The following is a 23,088-nucleotide window of genomic DNA, read 5'->3' as shown; positions in this document are numbered from 1 at the left end:
ATAACAGAGCAGAAAAGTCTTAAGATGATGTATAATGATTTTCAGTAGAGGGAAATGAATATGTTTTTTGTGGTGGCAGGGAGTGGCTTCTGAGTTGGGGCAGAGTTAAAAATGAATTGGGTTGCTCATATAACTTTTTAACACTTAAGTATGCATCTTAATTTGTTGGCAATCTCAGCAGCCAGAATTACATGCTTGGGATGACTTTGCTCACGTTATGTAAATAAGGTCAAGATATTTCTCCCGCAAAAGATGGATAAGGGCACATGTAATTGGAGCCCATGCAGGAGATACCAGGTTCCCTTATTGCATGTTACACAGTTTAAAAACAGAACTAAAAATAGAACTCTGCATGCTTTCCTGCACCTTGTAGAGCAGCAAAGCAGCCTTTCAGCTATCCTCCTTAGAATGCTGTCTTTGTTGTGGCAGTATTAGCATATATCTACATTCATGCATGTAATGACAGAAGAAGTTGATGGTCTTGGGTTTTGCCTTTTCTGTTTTCTCTGAGCCTAGTTCATACTTGAGAACTCTGCTATATAGAAATATGCTGGTTAGATCGTCTTGTTCACCTTAAGGCTGCTTTTGCTGCATGTGCTTGGAGAGCTATGTGGGGTGCCATGTTAGGGTCCAAGAAAAATACCCAACATGGTGCTCTCCAGATGTGTTGGATCACAATTCTCAATATCCCACAATTGGCAGTGGGCGTCAGCTGGTAGTCCCAGTGCATTTGGAGGGCACCAGTTGGAAAAAGGCTGGGCTACAGAGAAAAATATTCATTTTCCCGGTAATGTTGGCGTTTTCTCCGTTACCTTCTGAAATATCCCTAACACTGTCTTGTGCAGTTTCCTGATCAAGCAATGGCCAACCATTGCCTCTGGGAGTCCCACAAGTAGGACATGAGTGAAACAGCTTCTTCCTGCTTGTGTTCCCCCAACAACTTTCATTGAGAGAAACTGCCTCTGACTGCAAAGAAGAGAGTCATGGTGGTCATGACTAGTAGCCATCAATAGCCTTAATCGTATCATGCACTTGTCCAATCTCCTTTTTCAGCCATCCAAATTGGTGGCCATTGCTATAGTCCACATAATAAGTTCATTCTACAAGTAAACATGGAAACAACTTCTGAAATAGTATGTATCTTTGAGATTATTTGAAAGTTCTTTAGTAATTCATCTGAGATGGCCGCTTCTGTTTCCTGCCTAGGACTTCAAAGATATATATATATATAGTGTGTGTGTGTGTGTGTGTGTGTGTGTGTGTGTGTGTGAGAGAGAGAGAGAGAGAGAGAGAGAGAGAGAGAGAGAGAGAGAGAGAGAGAGAGAGAGAGATCACCTGTGCAGCTGCTAATCATTGATCAGTTTGGTTAGCACTGATTTGCTAACCAATGTTCAGGGCTCAACATAGCCATGCTGGATCACACTTAATGTCCTTCAAATCAGCATCTTCCAATGACCAACCACTGGCCCATTGGTCTTTATTGTGATTTTGGATCCTTGTTAATAGTCTTGGGCTGTGCAACAAAAAAATAAGCCAAGTGCCTCTGAGAAGCCCAGAAAGAGTTACTGTGAAGGCACTAGTTCTTTTTTATTGTTGCTTCCTGGAAATTGGTGGTTTCATATCAATGTTCTCTCTAATAATGGGATATCAATTGTGATTGCCAACAGACCTGGCCAAAATGGGACTACTACGAAACCTTTTGGAGAACCCAGAAGGTTCCAAGAATTGCAAAAGCTGATCAAATTAAGCATGCTGAGGAACACTTTGGGTGTCAGTTAAAAAAAAGAAAAACTAAAGAGACAAGGTGGAATATTTATTTATTTATTTATTTAAAACTTTTATATACTGTCTATCAGCTCAGGATGGTCTTAATAAAACAATGTGGAGCACAGCATCCAAATTGATTTTCTATACAGTAAAACCCCATATTAAAAAAAGACTCAAACCTTAAAATAATGGGAAAATAAAAAGGTTTTAGCCTGGTACCGAAAGGAATAAAGTGTCAGCGCCAGGCAAACTTCTCTGGGGAGCATATTACATAATGGGTGCCACCACAGAGAAGGCCCTTCTCCAGGTAGCCACCCTCTTAATCTTCAAGGAGGGCTTCCAAAGAAGGACCTCCACCCCAGATCTTAAGGGGTGGGTACACACATGGGAAAGGAGACGCACCTTCAGATATTCAGCTCCTAACCCTGGCTGAATTCTTTTCTGTATCCTGAAAGAGGATTTGACCCACTGGCACCAAGCCAGAGTTAAGAAAATAGTGCAACATTTGCCTTGACTGGTAGCCAATGTTAAATGCCCCATGAATTTACTTAATCTTGTCCTTTAAAACAATTCAGGGTTTGATAGGTCATCATACTTGGTTAGCTTAGTAGCATTAGTCTTCGATTTGCTACATAGGAGATAAAAATTTGATAGGATTCAGAAATCCCCGTTTTCATTACTCAAATGGCCATTCTGGGTTCTACAACTGGACTAAATAGTCACTTTTTGGATATTTCATAGAGGAGAACAAACATTCCCATTTGTAGTGTTCAGTGCTGTTGCCTGCATGGTGTAGCCACTTCTTTGCTTTTTCGTCCTGCTATCTGTTTGCTTGCTCAAGGGTTTTCGTGTTTTTTTTTCTTTTTTTCTTGAGGTGGGTGGGAGACAGGAAGAGGCACCTTAGCTGAAGAGGAGGTAGGAAGTGTAAGCAGCTGCAGCCTGGGTTTGTAACCTGCACTGTTTAAACTTGACGGAAATGAGCCTTTGTTCTGATTGGGGCTTTGCAGAGAGCCAGTTTTCTGCCTGAACACATCCAGAAGATGGCTGCCTCCAGAGAGATTCCAGCAGAACTGCATGGTAAGCTAAAGCTGCTTCATACCACTTGGCACAAGGCAGGAGACCAATATGGTTCCCTCTGTTTAGAATGGCGCCACTTTCCAAAGTGGAAATCTTGTTGTATCTTCTCAATGTCTTGGTTCTTGCTGATTAAGTAGAAATAGTTTTCGCTCATTCCTTGCTTTGTTGTCGAACATTTTGTGAAAGAGTTTATCCAAGAAGGCCACTTAGCATGTTGAGGAGGAGTAGAGAAGGAAGGCATCCAAGTTGAGAACCTTAAAACCTTACTTTTTCAGAAATAGTGAGTGACTTTGGTTTCAGCTGTACTGAGCATTGGTTCTAGATGGTTAGCAGTAATTTGAAAAGAACTGTGAGGGCTGGAACCGTTCCTTTAAAAAATGCAGTTGGGAGACACACTTTTCATAAACCTGGTCTCCTTGCAACAGTTAGTATATATAGATGTTCCAAAGAGGCAATTTAAAAGGCCAGGGACAGATAATAGTCCCATGAGCTACTTTGAAACACCAAAGCCATCTCTGCAACTCGTGCTGCCATCTAATAACCAGTAACTCATAAACCTTGCAAAGCGTGGGAGTTTAATAAGAAGTAACGGCACCATGTGTGAATTTCCTTTGACCGACAATTTATCAATGCCTTTAAAAATACTAATGAGCTAATGAGCGTATTTTCAGCAATCAATGTATTTTATTGTTAAATACACAACGCAGTAGTGGTTCCAGAAGCCTAGAAATTCTTACTCATGAAGTAATTGTAACACTGATTGGAAGAATCGTTGACTTACAAAAGTGACTACTTGCTTCTTATTTCATCGCCTTTTGTTGCCACCTGCAAACAGAATGGAAAATAATAATAGAGTGATTTTGTTCAAAACTTAAAAATTAGCCTGAGAGTCTGAACCAAACCAGTTGTGTTGTGCAGCTGAAATGCAAAGACATAACTTTTTAAATGCAGTTAGCACCAGCTGGAGGGGGGGATAAGTAGCAAGACTTCAACCACACAGAGGGCTTTGGCTGTGAGGCTGTATAGAAATGAAATTGAGGATGATTATTTAATCCTGAAGGAAATTCTTTGAAGCTAACTGCACTGGGAGGAAAGCTCCTCTGGTGCCAGTTCCCCCTCCATGCCTGCTGACGTCCCAACAACTATCAGCAACCACAATGCTGTGTGTGTTCAGACTGAGAAACGAGCTACACCTGCCAACGTTGCCAAGCCAGCAAAGCTGGTTGAGGTCTGCTGGAAGATGTATGGTTTTTTCTGTCTAGAAACACAGAAACAGAGCGAGTCAGAAGGAGCCTCCTGGGCCATCAGTCTGAACTCCGGCACCAGCCGGCTCCGCTCACGAGATGCCCACCATGTGGACGTCCAGCCTATCCTTGAACACCCCACCGAGGGGGCCTCAACAACCTCTCATGGAAGCCCATTCCACACCCTCGGGGTCCTGACTGTCAGGAAGTGCTTCCTGGCATCCAAATGGAACCTTGGCTCCCTGAGCTTTGCTCTGTTGGAGCGTGTCCTGCCTTCCTCTGCAGGGGAGAACAGGTCTCCACCCATCTCCATGTGACATCCCCTCACATACCTGTATGTCGCCAACATATCCCCTCTGAGTCTTCTCCAGGCTGAAGAGTTCCAGTTCCCTCAGTCTCGCCTCATACGGCATCCCCTGCAAACCGGCCACCAACCTTGTGGCCCTACGCTGCACTGACTCCAACCTGGCTATATCCTTTCTGTAATGAGGGGCCCAAAACTGAACACAATACTCCAATTGCAGGCGCACCAGAGTCATGTAGAGTGGTAGTAATACCTCTCTTGATCTAGAAGCCACACTTCTGGCTATGCAACCAAGGGTGGCGTTCGCCCTCTTGACCACCGCATCACACTGCTGACTCATGTTTAGCCTGCAGTCAACCAGTACCCCGAGGTCCCTTTCACAAGTGCTGCTCTCCAGCCACTTGTCACCTAACCTGTACTTATGACAGCTATTCCTATGCCCCAAGTGCAAGACCTTGCACTTATCCACATTGAACGCCATCCTGTTGTCTCCTGCCCACTTCCATAGTCTGTCCAGATCCTTTTGGATCTGGAGTCCCTGCTCCTCAGTTGTGGCCACTGCTCCAGTTTTAGTGTTGTCTGTGAATTTGATCAGCAGACTGTTCACCCCTTCTTCCATGTCGTTGATGAAAAAATTAAACAGGATTGGCCCCAGGACAGAGCCCTGGGGGACCCCGCTTGTTACTGGCCGCCATCCCAATGATTCCCTGCTAATGGTTACCTTCTGCTTTTGGTCAGTCAACCATGCCCTAATCCACCAGACAGTGCTTTGGTGTATCCCAAAACTCCTCAGTTTCTCCACCAGGATATCATGGGGCACTTTGTCAAAGGCATTGCTGAAATCCAGGTATACCACATCCACTGCATCCCCTCCATCTAGCCATCTCTAAACCTTGTCATAGAATTCCACAAGGTTTGTCTGGCAGGACCTGTTTTTGCGGAAGCCGTGTTGTGCGGCTGTCAGCCTCCCTTCCCTGTCTAGCATCACTAGATCTCTCTCTATTATGAGCCTTTCCATTGTTTTTCCTACAATGGACGTAAGGCTAACCGGTCTATAATTCCTCATGTCCTTTCTACTACCCTTTTTGAAAATTGGGACCACTGATGCCACTCTCCAATCCTCTGGAACTTCACCCGTTCTCCATGAGGTCTCAAAAATGGAGGCCAGTGGGCGTGAGAGAACCCCTGCCAATTCTCTAAGTACTCTCAGGTGTAACCCATCAGGGCCTGGCACCTTTGTAATGTCCAATGCCCTGAGGAGCCCTTCGACTTCAAGGGGGGTGACTCTAATCTGTGCCCCTAAGTCCCCAGCCTCATCTAATCTCCTATGCGGATATCCCCTGTCCTGCTCTGGGGAGAACACAGAGGCAAAATAGTCATTTAGCATCTGTGCCTGTTCCCTCATATCAGTCACTGGATCTCCTTCCTCCTTATTTAGTGGTCCCACCACTTGTCTCCCCTTCCTCTTCCTATTTACATGCTGAAAGAAGCCCTTTTTGTTGCTCTTGATATTCTTGGCAAGTCTCAGCCCGTAATCAGCCTGAGCCTTGTGAAGAATCCTTCTGCAACGGGCCTCCTCCTCCTGGTATACCCTTTTGTCTATTTCCCCCGGTACCCATTTCCTATGGAGGTTCCTCTTTCGTCTAATCCCTCTAACCAACTCCTTTCGCATCCATGGCGGCACTTTCCTCCGCCTCCCCACCTTACTGACTAGAGGTATCATCAAGGCTTGCACCTCCAAAACCTCCCTTTTGAGTGCTATCCACCCCTCCTCAACTCGCTTACCTTCCAGTAACCTATCCTAGGAGACTTTCCCCAGTCTGGCCTTCAGTTGGCCAAGGTTGGCCCTCTTGAATCCCAGCTTCTAGTGCTCGACCTGCTGCATGTCCCCAGTCCTCTGATCTCAAAGCAAAGGATGGAGTGATCACTCGCATCCAGAGCTCCCCTAATCTGTATTTCATCTATCAGCTCCTCCCTATTGGTCAAGACCAAGTCAAGATGTTCCCCCCCCCCTTGTCGCCTCTCGGACCCTCTGTGTGAAAAACGCTCCCTCTATAGCTTCTAGGAAGCGACGTGACCTGGCTGTCACCGCCGAGTGAGTCTCCCAAGTAATATCCGAGAGACTGAAATCTCCCATAATTACTGTGTCTCTCCCCCAAGATGTCCTTAGAATCTGGCCTGTCAGGACATCATCCAGGGTCTCAAGTTGACCTGGAGGGCGATAACATACCCCCACTGTCAGGTCTCTTTCCCTGTCAAAACTCCTAAGTTTCACCCAGGCTGCCTCTACCGAATCCCCATCTGTGCTGCATTCTATCTCACTGCATCCTATCCCTTCCCTGAGGTATAAAGCCACACCCCCACCTCTCTTTCCCTTCCTGTCCTTTCTAAAAAGGTGATACCCTTCTATGTTCACATTCCAGACTTGCCTTTCATCCCACCAAGTTTCCGTGATTCCCACCAGATCATACCCTCCTATTCCCAGGAGAGCTTCAAGCTCTTCCTGCTTGTTACCCATGCTCCTAGCATTGGTGTACATGCACCTTAACTCCTTCCCACTGCTTCCTTTCCTTGGAGTTCCCAGCCTCCTCCTTCCTCCCATCCTCCCTGATACCTGGCCCCTCTCTGTCGGAGTCCTTTTCTGTCTAGACATGAAGAGAATTGCATCTTTTAATATCATGGCTGGGCTTGCCCTGTGAGGGTCATTTTTTCTAACCAGAGAATTAATTACCTTTGCTCAGCACAGCTTTTACCAGCTGCAAATCCCCATTGCCACTCTGCCTCTACATATCAGGGGAATTCCTATTTCTATTATTTTTACTGTTAAACTCAATTTGGCAACCAAGACTACATTTTGCAACCCCAATTCATGCACATACCTACAAGTTCAATATATTTAATTTTGATCAAGCAAATAATGAGCTTTTGGCAGTCTTTTAGAGCTTTGCCCTTACCTTCATTCTTCTATTCCAACCTTCAACTTGTTTACCTCCAGATGTTTTTAAATTATTATCACAAATAATGGTGTTTTGTCCTGCAAGGGACTCCAGGTGACTCATGTAATTCTCCTTCCAATTTTATCCTCACAACAGTCCTGTGAGGTATCAGCTGAGAGTTGGTGAGAGCTTCAGCTGTTGGGGCAGTACAGAAATGAACTTAGAAAATAAGCAGTCCAACTACTCTGCTCACACCAGCAGCCCTGAGTCAGCAGAGCAAACAGTCAGAGATTCTTGGCACTGTCCTCAGAAAAACATGCTGGAGTTCGCCAAAGTGGAAGTCTGCTCCTGGGTAGTTGCTTTTTAGTAAAATTAATGACAGTGCAGGCCACTCCCCATCCCTGCCCACACCAGCACTTCTAACCTGAAAGGCCGCCACCATTCAACAAGCTCTCTGCCCGTGTCCCTTATCCTTTCTTCTTGCTTTTTCAGAAAGCATCACAGATTTCCTAGGGACACAGGAGTTTGTCCTGCTGGATGCTTTTCTCCACATCAGATCCAAAGTTGAAGATATTGTTCTGGTATGTATCGATGCCTCAATTCCACCACTTTTTTAAGGGGGAGTCCATTTCCCCAGGTTCTTCACACAAGCAATGCAATGCTGACTTAACTTTTCCTAGGCTGCAAACGTCCACACTCTGCTTCCATGGATTTTTCATGACAAGCTGTGTGTGCGCACATGCATGCACAGCCCTAAATAGAAATAAGGGATTAGAGTAGCATTTTTTCATCCCATTCTCTGAAAACAAATGTAACTGGTGTTGCTGTGTGCTTCTTTCTGCATTCCTGTAATAGCTGTTCACCCTGTACATTTGTAAATAAATATTTATTGCAAAGTTGCTACAAGTATTCAATTTTCTTTCCTCAAGAAAGAAAGTTACCCTCAAAAGGCTATCATGGACTTAATCCATGGTTGAAAGGGGCGCAAAGCAAACCAGTCTCGGTCTGAAAATCTACAGCCTGCAAACAAGCAAAAAGTGGCAGCTGGTCCAATAAATAACTAATCCACAGTTTTATGTGGCACTGGATCCTAATGATTTGTCCATGTACACTTCTCTCAAGCAACTATGTTAAGATTGCTGCCACCGGAAGCAAAGAGATTCTTACTTTGCAGTGGTAATATATTTGACTGTAGTGGAATGATAGACATATAATTCACCTGTCCTCCCCATGAAAGTACAAACAAGCCAAACCGTTAAGGCAGCAATCACACGCTCACAGCTAAATAAATATTACTTTAAGATGTAGCTAGCATATGCCTTTAGGATCAGGACTGTATCAGGGATATGGGGAGGTTTAAGGATCTGATGCAGGGGAAAAGTTAGGACCCCCACACTCTGGTTAGTCCTGTTTGACTCTAGGATAAAACTGAAAGAAGGAGGTGGCTGCTAGCCATATCTTTAATGTCTGTTTTAGCCTTCACTGAACTCAAAGAGACTTGCTGCTGAGTAGATACACAAAAAAAATGAGCTATCAGTAGCTTTACAAAATACAACAGATACAAAGGGCAAGTAAAAAATTGGCATGGTCATAGATAGTAGAGACTGTAATATAAAAGTAAAATAATGTAGGGCACCATCTTATGCTTGTTCAAATTCCTAGTATGCCCCCATCAGCACCCTTAGGTGTATTTTTAAATTTTTGCCTGTGGCCTTTCCTTTCAAGCACTCAGGCTCCATTCTCCATCTTATTGTATGATGGGAAGAGCGTTTTCCCTAGTGAAGATGAAAACGTGAAGGGATCCCTGCTCTGCTCACGTATTCATGGGAGGATGGCTGAGGTAAATAGGTGCAAGGGAAGAGCACAGGAGTCTCCAGGCCCTTTCCCTTCCCCTGCACCCGCCGCCTCCATGATCAGTTGCTCTAGTCACCTTTCCCAGTTTCATTAGCCAAAGCTGGGGAAAGTAGCTGAAGCAACAGAGGAAAGGTGAAGGTAAAGGTCAGAGGGAAGCTCTCCCCTTCTGTGCATTCCTCTGACTTTTAAAATAACACAGACACACTGCTTTGCATACAAACGGGGCACATGTGTGAAAGGAAACCATGCTCCGACTCTGCAAGAGACATAATATTTTATCTGAGGCGCAATTCAGGCCTTCTCAAAATGGTCACCTGATGAAATTACTTGCTGACCTGTCAATAACCAGAAGAACAGCAAAAGCACCATGGCTGCCACTGTGTGCAGCCGCACAGCCAGGCCTCAGTTGACTTGAGTCTGCTTCTCTTTGCCGTGCCTTTCTATGCAGGTTTTGATGCCATGGCGCGCACTGGTGATCCTAGCAAAGCTACCAGTCAAGGTAAATCCTGCTTTCTTCTTGCACTTGTCTCTTCCAGAGGAAGCAACCTTTCTTTCCAGAAATGGAGTGAGTTAAAAGGACCACATTTCGGGTTTTCATTTCTCCAGAAGAGTCATTTTAGCAGTAAATCCTATAGGAAAACATATAAAATAAATGCATGGGTAGTAAGCCATATGGGATGCAGGTGGCGCAGTGGGTTAAACTGCTGTGCTGCTGGGCTGGTTGATCAAAAGGTTGCCGGTTCGAATCTGCACAACGGGGTGAATTCCCGTTGCTCCTTCCCAGCTCCTGCCAACCTTGCAGTTCGAAAGCATGCAAATGCAAGTAGATAAAAAGGTGCCACTTCGGTGGGCAGGTAACGGCGTTCTGTGCACCTCGGTGTTAAGTCATGCCGGCCACATGACCACGGAGACTGTCTGCGGACAAACGCTGGCTCCCTTGGCTAGGAAACGGAGATGAGCACCGCCCCCAAGAGCCAGACATGACTGGACTTTAATGTCAAGGGGAAACCTTTACTTTAACCTTTACTAGTAAGCCATATTAGTCTTAGTTAAGATAAGACCTATTGAAACGAATAGGACATGTCAGTCATGACTTATATCAGTCCCATTCATTTTAATAGGGTCTACTCTAAATTGGTCTAACATTGCATACTACCCAGTGTATGCAGACATCATATGCAAAGAATATTTGTCTGAATTTTTTGAAACTGTGGATTGTGAAGCCTGGTCCAGTCCACATTTATAGATGTTTTTCTCTAAATAGAGTAGAATATGGAAGTAAATTTGGATCCAGATCTGATTGATTCCAGAATGAGGACTCCTAACACTAGATAGGAGTTGCACAGCTATTTGTCTTTTCTTCCTTAAAAGTTTTGTTTGTTTGTTTGTCCTGGTCTGAAAAAAGATGGAAGAAGCAGTCGGAGGATAGAGAAGGAGTACAGATTGAAGACAATGCAGTTTGGACCCCCTAAATGTCCGTGATTGAAACATCACAATCACATAATACAAGTTTGATTTGCTAGATCCTTTTCAGAGCAACTTTTTATCTCAGTTATAGGAGCTTGGGGTCTTCTGAATGTGGCAGAAGTCCTGCCGCACTGTCAGGATGCAAGAAACTACCATGAAAGGTGCTTCAGCTATGAGTCCAGCGCAGCCCTTCTGCCAGCAAAAACCTAGCAATAGAACTGGGGAGAAGTTCTGCTGGGGCAACTACAGCAGCACATGTATTAATTTATTACATTTCTACTCAACCCAATAACTAAAATTCTCTCCCACAAACATAATTGGAGTCTTGAGGTGAGTTGTGATAAATCCCCCACAATTTAAAAATGCCCACACACGGTCACATTACTCATGGAATCCCAGGTTAATCGTAGGTACATATTCAGGGACAAACGAATGAAACTCCAGGCTGTACTTTACTTTTGCTTTGATGCAACTCATGTTTCATTTTAAGACTCGGTATTCAGGTTTCTCTTGGTTGCTCCTGGGGAGAGGGTATCTCTCAATTCACACTGCTGTGCAGCTCTCCCTTTGCAAAGCTTATCTTAATCCGCAGAGGAGCTGTGCTCTTGCAAGGCAGGTAGAGGCTTAATTCCCACATCTTCTTTTCTACCTGAAAAGTACAATACATTGCATCTATTCTGAAGGGCGCACATAGGCAAATACCAGCTTTCCACCTTAAAATAAGGAGATGTCTGATAGCCATGGAAGAGGCAGCCAGGAAGGGAACTCACCCTTCCATCTTTCCATCTGCAGGTTTATTTTAGCTTCAGCTTCCTAGCTGTGCAGATGATCAGAATGGGAGAAGCTAACCAGGTAAGTGGAACATGGGCTGGGACCAGGTGCTCCTTCTCCCCTTCTTTTCAGGCCAAGAGTTTGGCAGTTCCCTGGGAGAGACGCCACATAAAACCCAACCCAGGGTACCTGCTACACAACCGTCATTTTGAACACATTGATCAAGAACTCGCATTTTACTGGTCACAAATATTCATAATAATGAGCCTAGAAATCATGATACTGTTATTTCGTGTCGTCATCTTTTTTTTCCCTACTAGCTCAGTGTTGTGCCTTTTCCAACAACACTGACATACAGAAATTAAGGAGGTGACATTTTCTAGACAATTGGAAATAAAGTAATAGGAAAGTTTTCAACCACTTAATTTATGTGCGTCAGACTGCTGGGAAAGGTACAGGAGGGGAGCTGGTAAGACTCTTAATGGTTCTGACATTAAACAGTCAGTCTCATGTCATTAAAATTACTCATGTCCAGTAGCCAAAGGGCAGGAGACAGCAATCTCCCTGGGAATTAAATTCAGTTTCTGATGCTCATGGAAAAATGAAGGGGCACTCCTTGAATTAAAAACAGGAAGTGTGCCACCTACTACTTATGAGTAGTTCAATGAATATGAACAAAAGTACTCATGACTCAACTTGACCCTCTCTAAAAATATGAACTATAAATATAAGCTCAGACAAATGTGTAGAAAAATGAATTTATCCACTACTGAAACATGACTTTTCAAGATAGTGGGTTAGATCCTGATTTAGTCAGAGTATACCTGTTGGAATTAGTAGGAGATATATGATGCATCATATAGAAATAGGAACATAGAAACGGAGTACGTCAGAAGGGGTCTTCTGGGCCATCTAGTCTGACCCTTGGCTCCAGACAGCTCCATTCATGACATGCCTACCAAGCACATGTATCCTTAAATACCCTCACCATTGGGGCTTCAACCACCTCCAGTCCTAACTGTCAGGAAGTACTTCCTGGCATCCACCCTACATCTTCGTTCCCTGAGCTTTGGCCTCCACTGTAGGGGAAAAAAGGTCATGATCCACCTCTGTGTGGCACCCTCTCACATACCTGTGTGTTGCTATTTGGTCCCTTCTGAGTCTCCTTACAAGGTTAGAAAGACTCAGCTCCCTCAATCTCTCCTCATATGGCTTACCCTGCAAACCAGCCACCATCATAGTGGCTGCAATTATTCCAGCCTTTCTATATCCCTCTTGTAATGAGGGACCCAGAATTGAACACAATACTCCAGTTATGGGTGCACCAGAGCAGTATAGAGTGGTGGTAGCACCACTCTCAATCTAGAAGCCACACTTCTGGCTATGCATCCAGGGGTGGCATTCACCCTCTTGACCATCGCCTGCAGTCGACCAGTACCTTGAGATCCCTTTCACAAGTGCTGCTCTCCAGCCACTTGACCCCTAACCTGTACTTATGACAGCTATTCCTATGCCCCAAGTGCAAGACCTTGCACTTATCTGCATTAAGCACCATCCTGTTGTCCCCAGCCGACTTCCACAGTCTGTCCAGATCCTTCTGGATCCAGAGTACCTGCTCCTCAGTTGTGGCCACTGCCCCCATTCTAGTATCATCTGCAAATCTGATCAGCAGACTGGTCATCCCCCCTTCCGGGTCACTGATGAAAAGACTGAACAGGATCGGTCCCTGGACAGAGCCCTGGGAGGACCTGCTCATCACTGGCCATCATCCTGATGATTCCCCACCAAGAGTTACCCTCTGCTTTCGATCTGTCAGCCGTGCCCTAATCCATCGGACAGTGCTTTGGTCTATCCCCAAACTCCTCAATTTCTCAACCAGGTTATAATGTGGCACTTTGTCAAAGGCCTCAAAAATGGAGGCTAATGGGCGCGAGAGTAACCCTGCCAACTCTTGAAGTACCCTCAGGTGTAACCCATCAGGGCCTGTGCCTTTGTAATGTCCAGTGCCCTGAGGAGCTCCTCAACTTCTGGGTGAGGGGGTTGACTCTAATCTGTGCCCCTAAATCTATAGCTTCATTCAGTCCCCCATGTGGATCTCCCCTATCGTGCTTTGCGGAGAACTTTAGAGGCAAAATAATCACTTAGTCTCTGCGCCTGTCACCAAATCCCCTTCCTCTTTATTAAGAGGTCCCACTGCCTCTCTCTCCTTCCTCTGGCCATGTGATAGATGTAACAGAAGCAACGCATTGCCCACCCCATTGTCCGCATGACAATGGCCTTTGCCAGCTGGCAGAAGATCGGCAGAGGGGGAGTGAACCTTCTTGCCTTGGCATGGAAGCAGCCACCAAGAAGCCCTTCTGTCGTAACGCCACCAAGTGAACCTCGGAAGGTGGCAATCTCAGTAGGAGGGCCTCTCCTGACAGTCTTACTCCTCAGGGAGGCTTTGAGGGGAGGAGGCATTCTTTCAGCCTGCCTGGTCCCAAGCCATATGCAGTTTTATGGCCATAACAATCACCTTGGAATCTGGCCAGACACATATTAGTAGCCAGTGAAACTGCTGAGACAAGGGAGTCACGTGCCCCTGCGCACACAGGCAACCCCCCCCCCCCCAGTCCCCAGTCTGGCGGCAATATTCCAAACAGGATGCAACTAAGGTATGTGGCCATCCCAGAGATCTTTGCTTTTTTCCTAAAACCCCAAGATCTGCTAAACCAAATCTGATGTTCTTCATTGTTTGCAGGTGAGGCTGTTATGAAGCCAGTACCCTAATTCATTTATGGAAATGTACAGGGTGTCCCGATCATGCTGTCTTCCTCTCATAACTGTCCCATGTTTCCCAACCACGTTTTCCCATCTGTTCTAAAAGAAAGGGGAGAATAGCTGCACGACGTGAGTCACTCCGTGATCTATCAATAGATTCAGAGCTACCTTCTGCTGCAGATGTTGATCTGCTATTGTAAGATAATAAGGTTTTATTACTGCTCTCGGTAAACACCTCCTCCCTCACTTTGAAATCCACGGAAGCCAGTTATTGCAGTCTAAATAAATGCTTCAGACAGACAGAATAAAGCCTTCCGTGGTGTGTAATGGAGCAGCTTGAGCAGTGGGTCCTATTCTGCATTGCAGATGAAATGAACATAAAATTAGCATGAACGTTTTCTTCACAGTCTCCAATAGAAAAGACTGTGTGGACTGATTAACAGTTCTTCCTAAACAAACAGCAACAAAAGTGGTGATCTTTAGAATAAAACTGTCAGTGAGCCAGTTTGTAGTTTGGGTTTGGATCGTCTGCCAGCCACCTTAGCAACGGCCGGCCTCACCTGACAATCTTTACTGATCAGATTATGGTTTTGGGAAGAGCAAAGTGTGAGAGCTGTAGCAACAGAGCTGCCAGCTGCACACATTCTTTTGTTTGTTGTTCAATGCCAGGGTTTTTGAGGTTTATTCTAGGCACCGTTTTCAATAGCATAAGATTCTTAGTCCTGAGAAAGTTTGCATAAAATTGCAGCCTTAAGCTGCAGTTAAGCACATTTACTTGGAAGTAAATCCTACTGAACCCAATGGGATTCAAAAATACAAACATTCATAGGATGTACTGTAATTTGGGTTAAGATGCTAATTCTGTAGAGACTTTCATGACTGTTCCATAGAATCTTTCAAGAGACTACATACAGAACTTGGAGAGGAAATAAGCAAATTCATATTGCCTTGTAAGCAGTCAAGGGTCATAACCAGCTACCCTGCTCCCTTGCACTGACATCACAGTGTCATCCTACACTGCAGGAACTGGGCTCTGATCCATGTATTTTTCCAAGAAGTCTGAATTTGGTTAGCTCACTTAAGATTAGGACAAATTTTATCCTTAAGCATCCATGCTCAATGCACAGCATGTAGAACTGCTTCCCCTAAGTTCCCAGATCACTTTGCATTCATGATCTCAGTAATCCTTGCTTTAACTGTGTAAGTTAATATCATCCACATGATTCAGGCTGTGATTAAGGCTGGGAGAGCAGTGACTGCAGCCTCCCACTAGGCTCAATGGGACTTACTCCTCGTAAATGGCTTGAGCGTTGCCAGAGCCAACATCTGGGTTCCAAATTAGTTTCTGTTCACAGACCCAAATATATTTAGGAGGAAACTAGCTGATGAGAAGCACCTCATTCCATATATTTCTTCTTCATTCTCCAGGTTGTTATAAAGACAGACACATCCTCTCTTGAATTGGAGTTCTTGTCACTGGACGACCTGGAACATGCTGTCATCCATATGGTCACATCCCTTAAGAAGGTCATTCCAAATTCTTCACCAGGGTAAGGGATTCGTGTGTTTACAAACCATTAAAACCTAAACCTGGATATTTTAGCCTCTTGACATGGCCTCCCAGCATCTCCAGACAGCACAGCGTGGCCCTGCCACCTGTGGATTGCAGAAGTTGTTGTCCAACAAATCTGGAGGGTACTAGGTTGGAGAAGCCTGTTTGTGAGGCCTTAACTGCAAGATATAGGCAGGATGTTGGTGCAGGATGTCAGTAACCAAGACTAAACCAGCGTGATGGGCTGGGTTTTTATTAAGCAGTTGTATAACACTTGATTATGCTCAGTCCAGCACAAGCATTCAGATATTTATCCAGAAGTCACTCCCACCCCACTCGATGGTTCTTGCTCCAGGGAACTGGGTGGCTTCGCATCAAACAACAAGCCACAGTGGTGGTGTTGGAATTTTGTTTTGGTTTTACCATGGCTGGACTGTCGTGTCAACCCAAAGCCAGCCTGGTATTTTAGCATGGCATATTTGGTCTTTCGGATCCACATACAAAAACAATAGCCTGATGTATGGTTTCTCAGTACCGTGATGGCTTGCTGGGTCACTCAGACCCTGCAAACATGACTAACTGGGTTACCAAGAGAGCCGCTTGGCAAGGCTGGTCCATTGCTGCTTTTGCCAGAAAGCACCACCGTTGACCTTTTGTGTGGCCGCCAAAGGCATTCCATTCTGCCTGCCTAAAGGTCCTTGGGGCAGGAGCAGGTGATCAGCCAGGCAGCACTGTGGAAAGAAGAGCAGTGCCGTTCCGCTGATCCCCCCACTGCCCTGCTGCTGCTTTGCAGATGCCAGGTTGGGAATGCCTCTCTGGCCAACAGGAGCAAGAAAGGGGGGGCAACTTCTCCCTCACTGCTGCTGCTTGCAAAAAAGATGCTAGGGTGGGTGCCAGCTTAGGGGCATTACTCTGGCAAGCAGGAGCAAGAGAGGGGATTAACGGGGGTATCGGCTGAAGGACCACCCTCCCTCCTCCCCTGCTTCAGGGCATGTGAGCTCTGCTTGTGCAACAGAGACTGTGGGACTGCCGCATCCTACTGGCCAAATGCACTTGGCTGGCTCTCATGACTGTCCAAGAGGAGAAACTTTGTCCTCCCGCAGCGCCTCCTCCTCCGGAGGGCAGAGAAGGAAGGCTATGGGAGGATGGGGGAGAGTGATCACCATAAACCTGATCATCTGTCAGGCACATTGCGGTAAGAAACTGCAGAGTGTGATAACCACACCAGCTTGCTTGTTGTGACCTGTGAACTCAGGCACTGAGAAGAAGATTGCCGATTCAGCTACATTTTTGCAATGGGAACGGACAGCCTCCAGCCTACAGGCCAAATTCCCATGTAAGCCCAGGGGGTTTTGCCTCCCCAGGCCCAAACCTCTCCAGGCCCAACCTGCCCCCGCCCCCCCAGTGGAGAAGAATCCCAGCTATTACCATGGACCACTGACCAGTGATGGCAAAGAGGGTTCCCCGTAATGCCCTCCTGGCCATTCCATCAGGATGGCAGATGGCAAGGAAAAGAGGTGGCCAGCCTGGCTGGTCCCGGGGTGCCTTTGGTGGTGGGTGGGGCGGAGTGTGATTTTGGTGAACAGGGCAGGGCTTTGGGATTCCCCAGCATCCTTTGGATCACTTTGCTAGATGGCGATGGCTGACCGAAACGGGCAAAAAGGCTTCTGCGCCCGTGCTTACAATCCCTCTAGCACCTCGTCTTGTGCACGGGGCTGCGAGTCCTCCTATTAGCTTTGAGTGCTTGCAGTGTTCTCATTAACTCATGACTGGGGACTTCCTGGTTCACAGCTTGTCGTTTCTCTGTGCGTTTCTATTTGAATACAGTAAAATCCCTTCAGGGAACTACCGGAACTAAGCAGTTTCATTCTTTTATTGCTCAAGAGGCAAAAGAGCCATAGCTGAATGGCAAAGCGCGGGCTATGCAGTCAGGAAGTGCTCCATTTGAAGTCTGGCAGCATCTCCAGGGAGAAGGATCAGGTGATGGGAAAGGCCCTTCTTTGCCTGAGACCTTGGAAAACCTGCTGCCAGTCAAAGGGCACAACTCAGGGCAAAATGCACAAGCGATCCTACGTGGTATAAGAGCCACGATCGCTCAGACCAAAGGTCAGCCCAGCTCAATGAAACCCGCAACAGACCTTTAGCAGCCTACCGTCCTCGCAGGGGTCACCTATGGCATGCGCCTGATGACTCCCCAGGGACCCCGAGTTACTGCATTTACTGCGCTCACCCAGTAAAGAGCCTTCAGCGTGTTCGCTCCCTTTTTCTTGGGCTCCCTGCCTCCGGGGACCAGGCAGGCACCAACACCATGTTGCTCCAGCGTGTCCTGAAACATCTTTATTTCAGGAAAATGTACGTGGCAATTTTCATTAATATTCTATTTTAATATTTTACTCTATTTTATTTATTTTGTTTCTTGATAGTTTACTACTCTGGAATCTGTGTAGGTGTCAAGTAGCACATACATGCTGTAAAGCTGTGATTCCACGCACCTGTCTCCTTCAGCCCTAAGACTGTGAGGCACAGAGATGGACTCCTCTCAAGCAGTGAAATGGTGGCCCTTTAGCAAATGCGCAGGGGTTCATCTGTGTTTGGGGGGTTCTGCACAAAGCTGTGCGTGCATTTATTTCAGAGACTGACCCAAGCACATACAGGCTAAGAGCAGACCCTGTTGCCACAGCGCTTCATCCCACGTGTTGGGGCCCATTTCTATGTCGGATATTACCTGGAAAGAGTTAGTATGCGGTGCAGCTTGCCCTAACTCGGTGCCTGCAGAAGTGCTGGACTGCAGTTCCCCTTGGTTTGTACGCGCAGTTCAACGTCTGTTGAGGGCACCTCGTCAGTGAAGGCCAATATAGCAACTATACCTCCCATCTCATTTGTTTTCCTAAATGAACGGTTGGCTCTCCCTTCAGAAAGTCAAATACATTGGCACTCAGGCCTTGTACCTGTAATAGCAGAGCAGAAGAGGAATTCCAGCAAGGCTGCCTTCGCCTACTGGCAGTGCTGATTAGGGTTTCCAGATGCCAAAGACAGCAGAGCTCCGACACTCTTCAGAGTTGTAAAGAAGAGGGAATTCAGCAGGCACAACCCCCATTACAAGCTACAACTGCAGAAATTCACTCTAAAGTGCAGGACATCCTAATGTTCTCTTTCCTGTTGTACTATTATAAAGAATCTTGCAGAAGATTTGACCCTGCTTTGACTTTTTCACATTCGGTTGTGTTTCAACCTGGAACTCAAATGGATTTAACTGCCGTTGTTACCATTTGATGCACACAAGCAACTTAACACTGTGAAGGTACAAAATATTTTATTATGGCACAAAAGTTAAGTAAGCAAAAACAAAATGGCATTTTTTGGTTGCCTAAGTATTCACACTCCTGTTCAATACTTGTTAGAAGCAGCTTTGGCAGCAGTTACTGCAAATCTTCTTGGGAAGCCTGTATCAGCCCCTGGATCCTTCCTTCAGTGTTTGTCCACTCCTTCTGGCAAAACTGCCCCAGCCCTGTCACTGGTGAAGAGCACCTTTCAAGTCTTGAGGACTGGGCTCAGCCCCATGTCCCTTGAAAGTTGAAACAGGTTTTCCTCTAGAATTCACCTGCATCTTGCCTCAGTCCTGACCAGTTTCCCGGTCACTGCTGAGGAGAGACAGCCCCGCATCATGCTGCTTCAACTGTGAGATGGAATTTTCAGGGCAAGAAGCGCTGTTGGGTTTGCATTCCAAAGAGGGCTTTGTAGCAAGCCCTGAACATTCAGCATTGGTCTTGTCAGGCCAGCGGCCCTTTTGTACATGTTTGCGGTCTCTCTCACATCTTTTTGCACACTCCAAACTGGCATCGATAGGAGTTTGTTTCATTTATAGCTTTCTTCTCACTGCTCTTCCATAAAGCCCAGCTTTGTGGCACATGCAGGTAATAATTACTTTGTGGATGGTTTCTCCCATCTCAGCTGCAGCTACATCAGAGTCACCACTGGCTTCTGGATTGCTCCTCTGATCAATGTTCTCCCCACCTGGTGGTTGAGTACTGGTTGTCAGCCTTCTCTAGGCAGAGTCGCTGTTAAGCCATACTCCATTGTGTAATAATGGGTTTATTATTATTACACCCATCCAGAAGATGTTCATACTGTAGTTTAGGATATTTTTGGTAACCCAACCATCATGGGTGCTTCTGCACAACTTTATCCTAAAGTTATTTTGATAGCTCCTTGGCCTTCATGATCCTGCTTGTTCAAATAAGCTCTCCAGCAAACTCCGGGGCCTCCCAGAAACAGGCGCATTCAATCTGAGATCAGGTGGCCCTGAGAGCAAGTGGCCATTCAACAGGGAACAATTCAGCGTGTGTCTTCTGGAGGCAGCAGGTTGCGAGAGAGCTTATTTTGGCAAGTCACAGCAAAGGAAGTGAATACTCACTCAGCTAACAACTTGTGACAACTTGTTTTGGTTGGCTTGAAGCATGTGCCACAATAAAAATATTACGCACCTTCACAGGTTTGAGTTTCTTGTATATATCAAATGGCAACAATGCAAATTCAAACACTTTCAAGTCCAGGTTGCAAGACAGGAAAATGTGGAAAAGGCAGTGTGTGGCAGGATGTGAATACTTCCACAAAGCACTGTAAGTAGAGGAGCCCCTGATTCGCCTTCATATCTGGTCAACTGTCTATTGTATTCTCTGGTTTTTGCCTAATGTGCAGGATACAACTCTCTAGGTTAGCCTTCTCTTACACCTTGACCCAAGGAACAGCATAGAAATAAGTGGTATGAAGAGCTCCAGTAACATACTAAAGGCACAGGGTTAGCATTAGGGTTAGTAAGAGGAACAGAAAAGGGGGCAACCTTAGCGTGCTTCCTCATTCTGGCCATGAAAGCTGAATAATACTATAGTGGTAATAAACCTGGGACTGCTTGAAATAATCCTAAATCAGGACCTGCCAATGAACCAATCTTTCTTGGAAAGGCTTTTGTGCTTTTCACATCCCCAGCACAGGAAAACTATTGAATCACAAACTTCCCAACTACATCTCCCTTCAGCTTTTCTTCTGCCTCTCAAGGTTGGCAGACAAACGTCTCCTTATTGCACTCAGAAATTTTAACTGTGATCTGCAAAAAGGACATTTGACACTACCATGACATCACCTTGTAAGAGAATGCCCAGCCAAGGCCTAACTTCAAATGTACTTTGAGAATTCCTATTAATGAGCTCGAATCCCAGCCAACCTGCCCACTTCTTTTTAGAGAAAGAAACCCAGTTGAGCATGACAGAGGTCTCATTACAAAAGCCCTCATCATAATGTTGCTTGCTTTTTTTAATGCAAATATAATTGTTTTTCTTTGTATTAAAGAGACCTACTCCAGAATGCCTCCCCAATCTTGCTTGGTGAAATTCAAGGGATACTGGATTCCTTGGAAGAGATGCTGAAGGAAAACCAAGGCCCATGTGGTAATCTTTATGCATGAAAATTACCGGGTGGACATAGACATAGACAGAGAGCAGGTAATCATTAAGTCGTAGGGAGGAGGCGAAGTTAGCCTAAACATATTTTTCATTTGGTAGTAAAACAAGATCTTACTTCTTTCAGAGAGTGGTTAGTCTGACGCTTAATCACTTTTGCTAATGCATTGTCCATACTTTCAAACACACATATAGGAAACAATTTGGATTTCATGTCATCTCAGAACAACAATACATTGGAAAATGAATAGGTGTAATTGTAGCCTTAGAGATGGAAGCACCACTAAGGCCAGTGATGGATATCACTTTCTGGGAAGCATTTTATACGCAACGTGCACTAGACAACGCACGCACGCACCCACACACATAACATTTTCCAATTCTTGAAGTTTTTCCTAGCTGTCACAAAATGATAACATTATTTTTAAACCATGTTAAAAGACAACATAAAATTAAAAAAACAGTTCTAAGTGCAGCAGTGTGACAATAAAACAGGAGATAAAATCACACATAAAGCTACACATCCAATTATTAAATGTGAAAATATGAAAGGGTTGAACAAATGAACTGTTATGTGTATTAGCTACAGATGGGATGCTGAAGGTTCTACAGCTGCAGAGGAGTAGGATGCCGAAAAGGGTAGCTGGCTCCTCTTTTTTATATATATATATGCATGCTATATATCACAGAATAGATTTTTTAGCAATGATAGGTGTTCTCCTACTTTTATGTCAATTAAGTGTTCACGACTATTGGATTAAGACTGGAGAGACCCAGGCTCAAATTTCTTCACATCATTGAGCCTCTTCTTCTCATTCTCTCTCTCTCTCTCTCTCTGTCTCTCTCTGTCTCTCTCCCCAATCTACCTCACAGGGTTGTTGTGAAAATAATATGCAGAAAGAATTAATCATGTACAATGCCCTGAGCAAAGGTTATACTTTTATACTTTTATAAAGGTTATACTTTTAACCTGAAGAATGTCAGGTTAAAAGTATAATAAATAAGCTTTCCTTTTAAAAATTCTCTTTTATATGCAAATAGGAATCTGCATCTCAGGCTTGGATCGAAAGATCTAACTCTGTGTGTGTGTGTGAAGTGGGAGGTGTTACTAAGAATTATTCTCATCAAACTGCACTATTTTTGGCAAAATAACTCCTTGACTCACAAGATCTTCCAATCTTGAAATTTTCTTGTTCTGCTTTAATTCTGCTTTTCTACATTCTGTTCAAAACGTGTCACACATGCTATCTCGGTAAACCTTAGAAAACCTCTGTAAGGAAAGTCACTCTCTGAGAAAGAGCAGCTTACCTAAGTCCACCCATGGAGCCTGTGGCAGCGGTGAGCTTGACATCCAGGAGTTCCCATTTCATGCATTGCTTCTTGATCACTGGGCTACATTAGCTCTCAAAGGACTGTCTATCCATCATGTATCCCAAACACATCATGATCAAGCTCTTCATTTTCTTTACATGTTATCCTCTAGTAAGCTCAGGTTTATTCTTCAGCCTCTCACTATTTTCACAGCACCCCTGTGGGGTGAATTAGTCTCAGAGATATTCTTCAGCCCATGGTTACTCAGTGAAGCTAACTGCAGAGCAGGGATTGAACCCGGGTCTACTGTACATGGCCCTAATTTGAACCACCAGCGCACATTTTCCTTTAAAATTGTTTATCAGTGGGACCTTTAATGTACAGTGTGTCTTTATTTTGCTTGTCCTCTGAAGAGCCATCTGAGGTAGGCTTCTGGGATTCTGGTTCCACAGGTGGAAAGACAAATTGAGGCTGAGAGAGCAAAATACCCAAAGCCATGAATTACTTGGCCCAGCTCTGAGATTGAAACTCCCATTTCCAAGGTCCCTCTTACATAACATTTCTCTTTCATCCCTAAATGACTTGTTTT

At 45.1% G+C, this 23,088-nt stretch overlaps 1 protein-coding gene across 1 annotated transcript in view; it reads left to right on the top strand.

Annotated features, from left to right (window-relative positions):
* Window positions 1–2,660: 2,660 nt before the first annotated feature.
* The window catches only part of CARMIL2 (capping protein regulator and myosin 1 linker 2), an 84,795-nt gene continuing 64,367 nt past the window's right edge, over window positions 2,661–23,088 (top strand). Inside the window, exons 1-6 of the mRNA XM_044419844.1 lie at window positions 2,661–2,844; window positions 7,821–7,909; window positions 9,631–9,681; window positions 11,442–11,501; window positions 15,609–15,730; window positions 21,079–21,176. Of these exons, the coding sequence (XP_044275779.1) occupies window positions 2,808–2,844; window positions 7,821–7,909; window positions 9,631–9,681; window positions 11,442–11,501; window positions 15,609–15,730; window positions 21,079–21,176 (457 nt within the window). The 5' untranslated portion in view covers window positions 2,661–2,807. The remainder of the gene's footprint in view (window positions 2,845–7,820; window positions 7,910–9,630; window positions 9,682–11,441; window positions 11,502–15,608; window positions 15,731–21,078; window positions 21,177–23,088) is intronic.

Source organism: Varanus komodoensis, unplaced genomic scaffold, assembly GCF_004798865.1.
Source record: "Varanus komodoensis strain SLA01 unplaced genomic scaffold, ASM479886v1 scaffold109, whole genome shotgun sequence".
Taxonomy (NCBI): Eukaryota; Metazoa; Chordata; class Lepidosauria; order Squamata; family Varanidae; genus Varanus; species Varanus komodoensis.
Note: the sequence above shows the minus strand (reverse complement) of the source record. Positions and strands in the feature narration are given on the sequence as shown.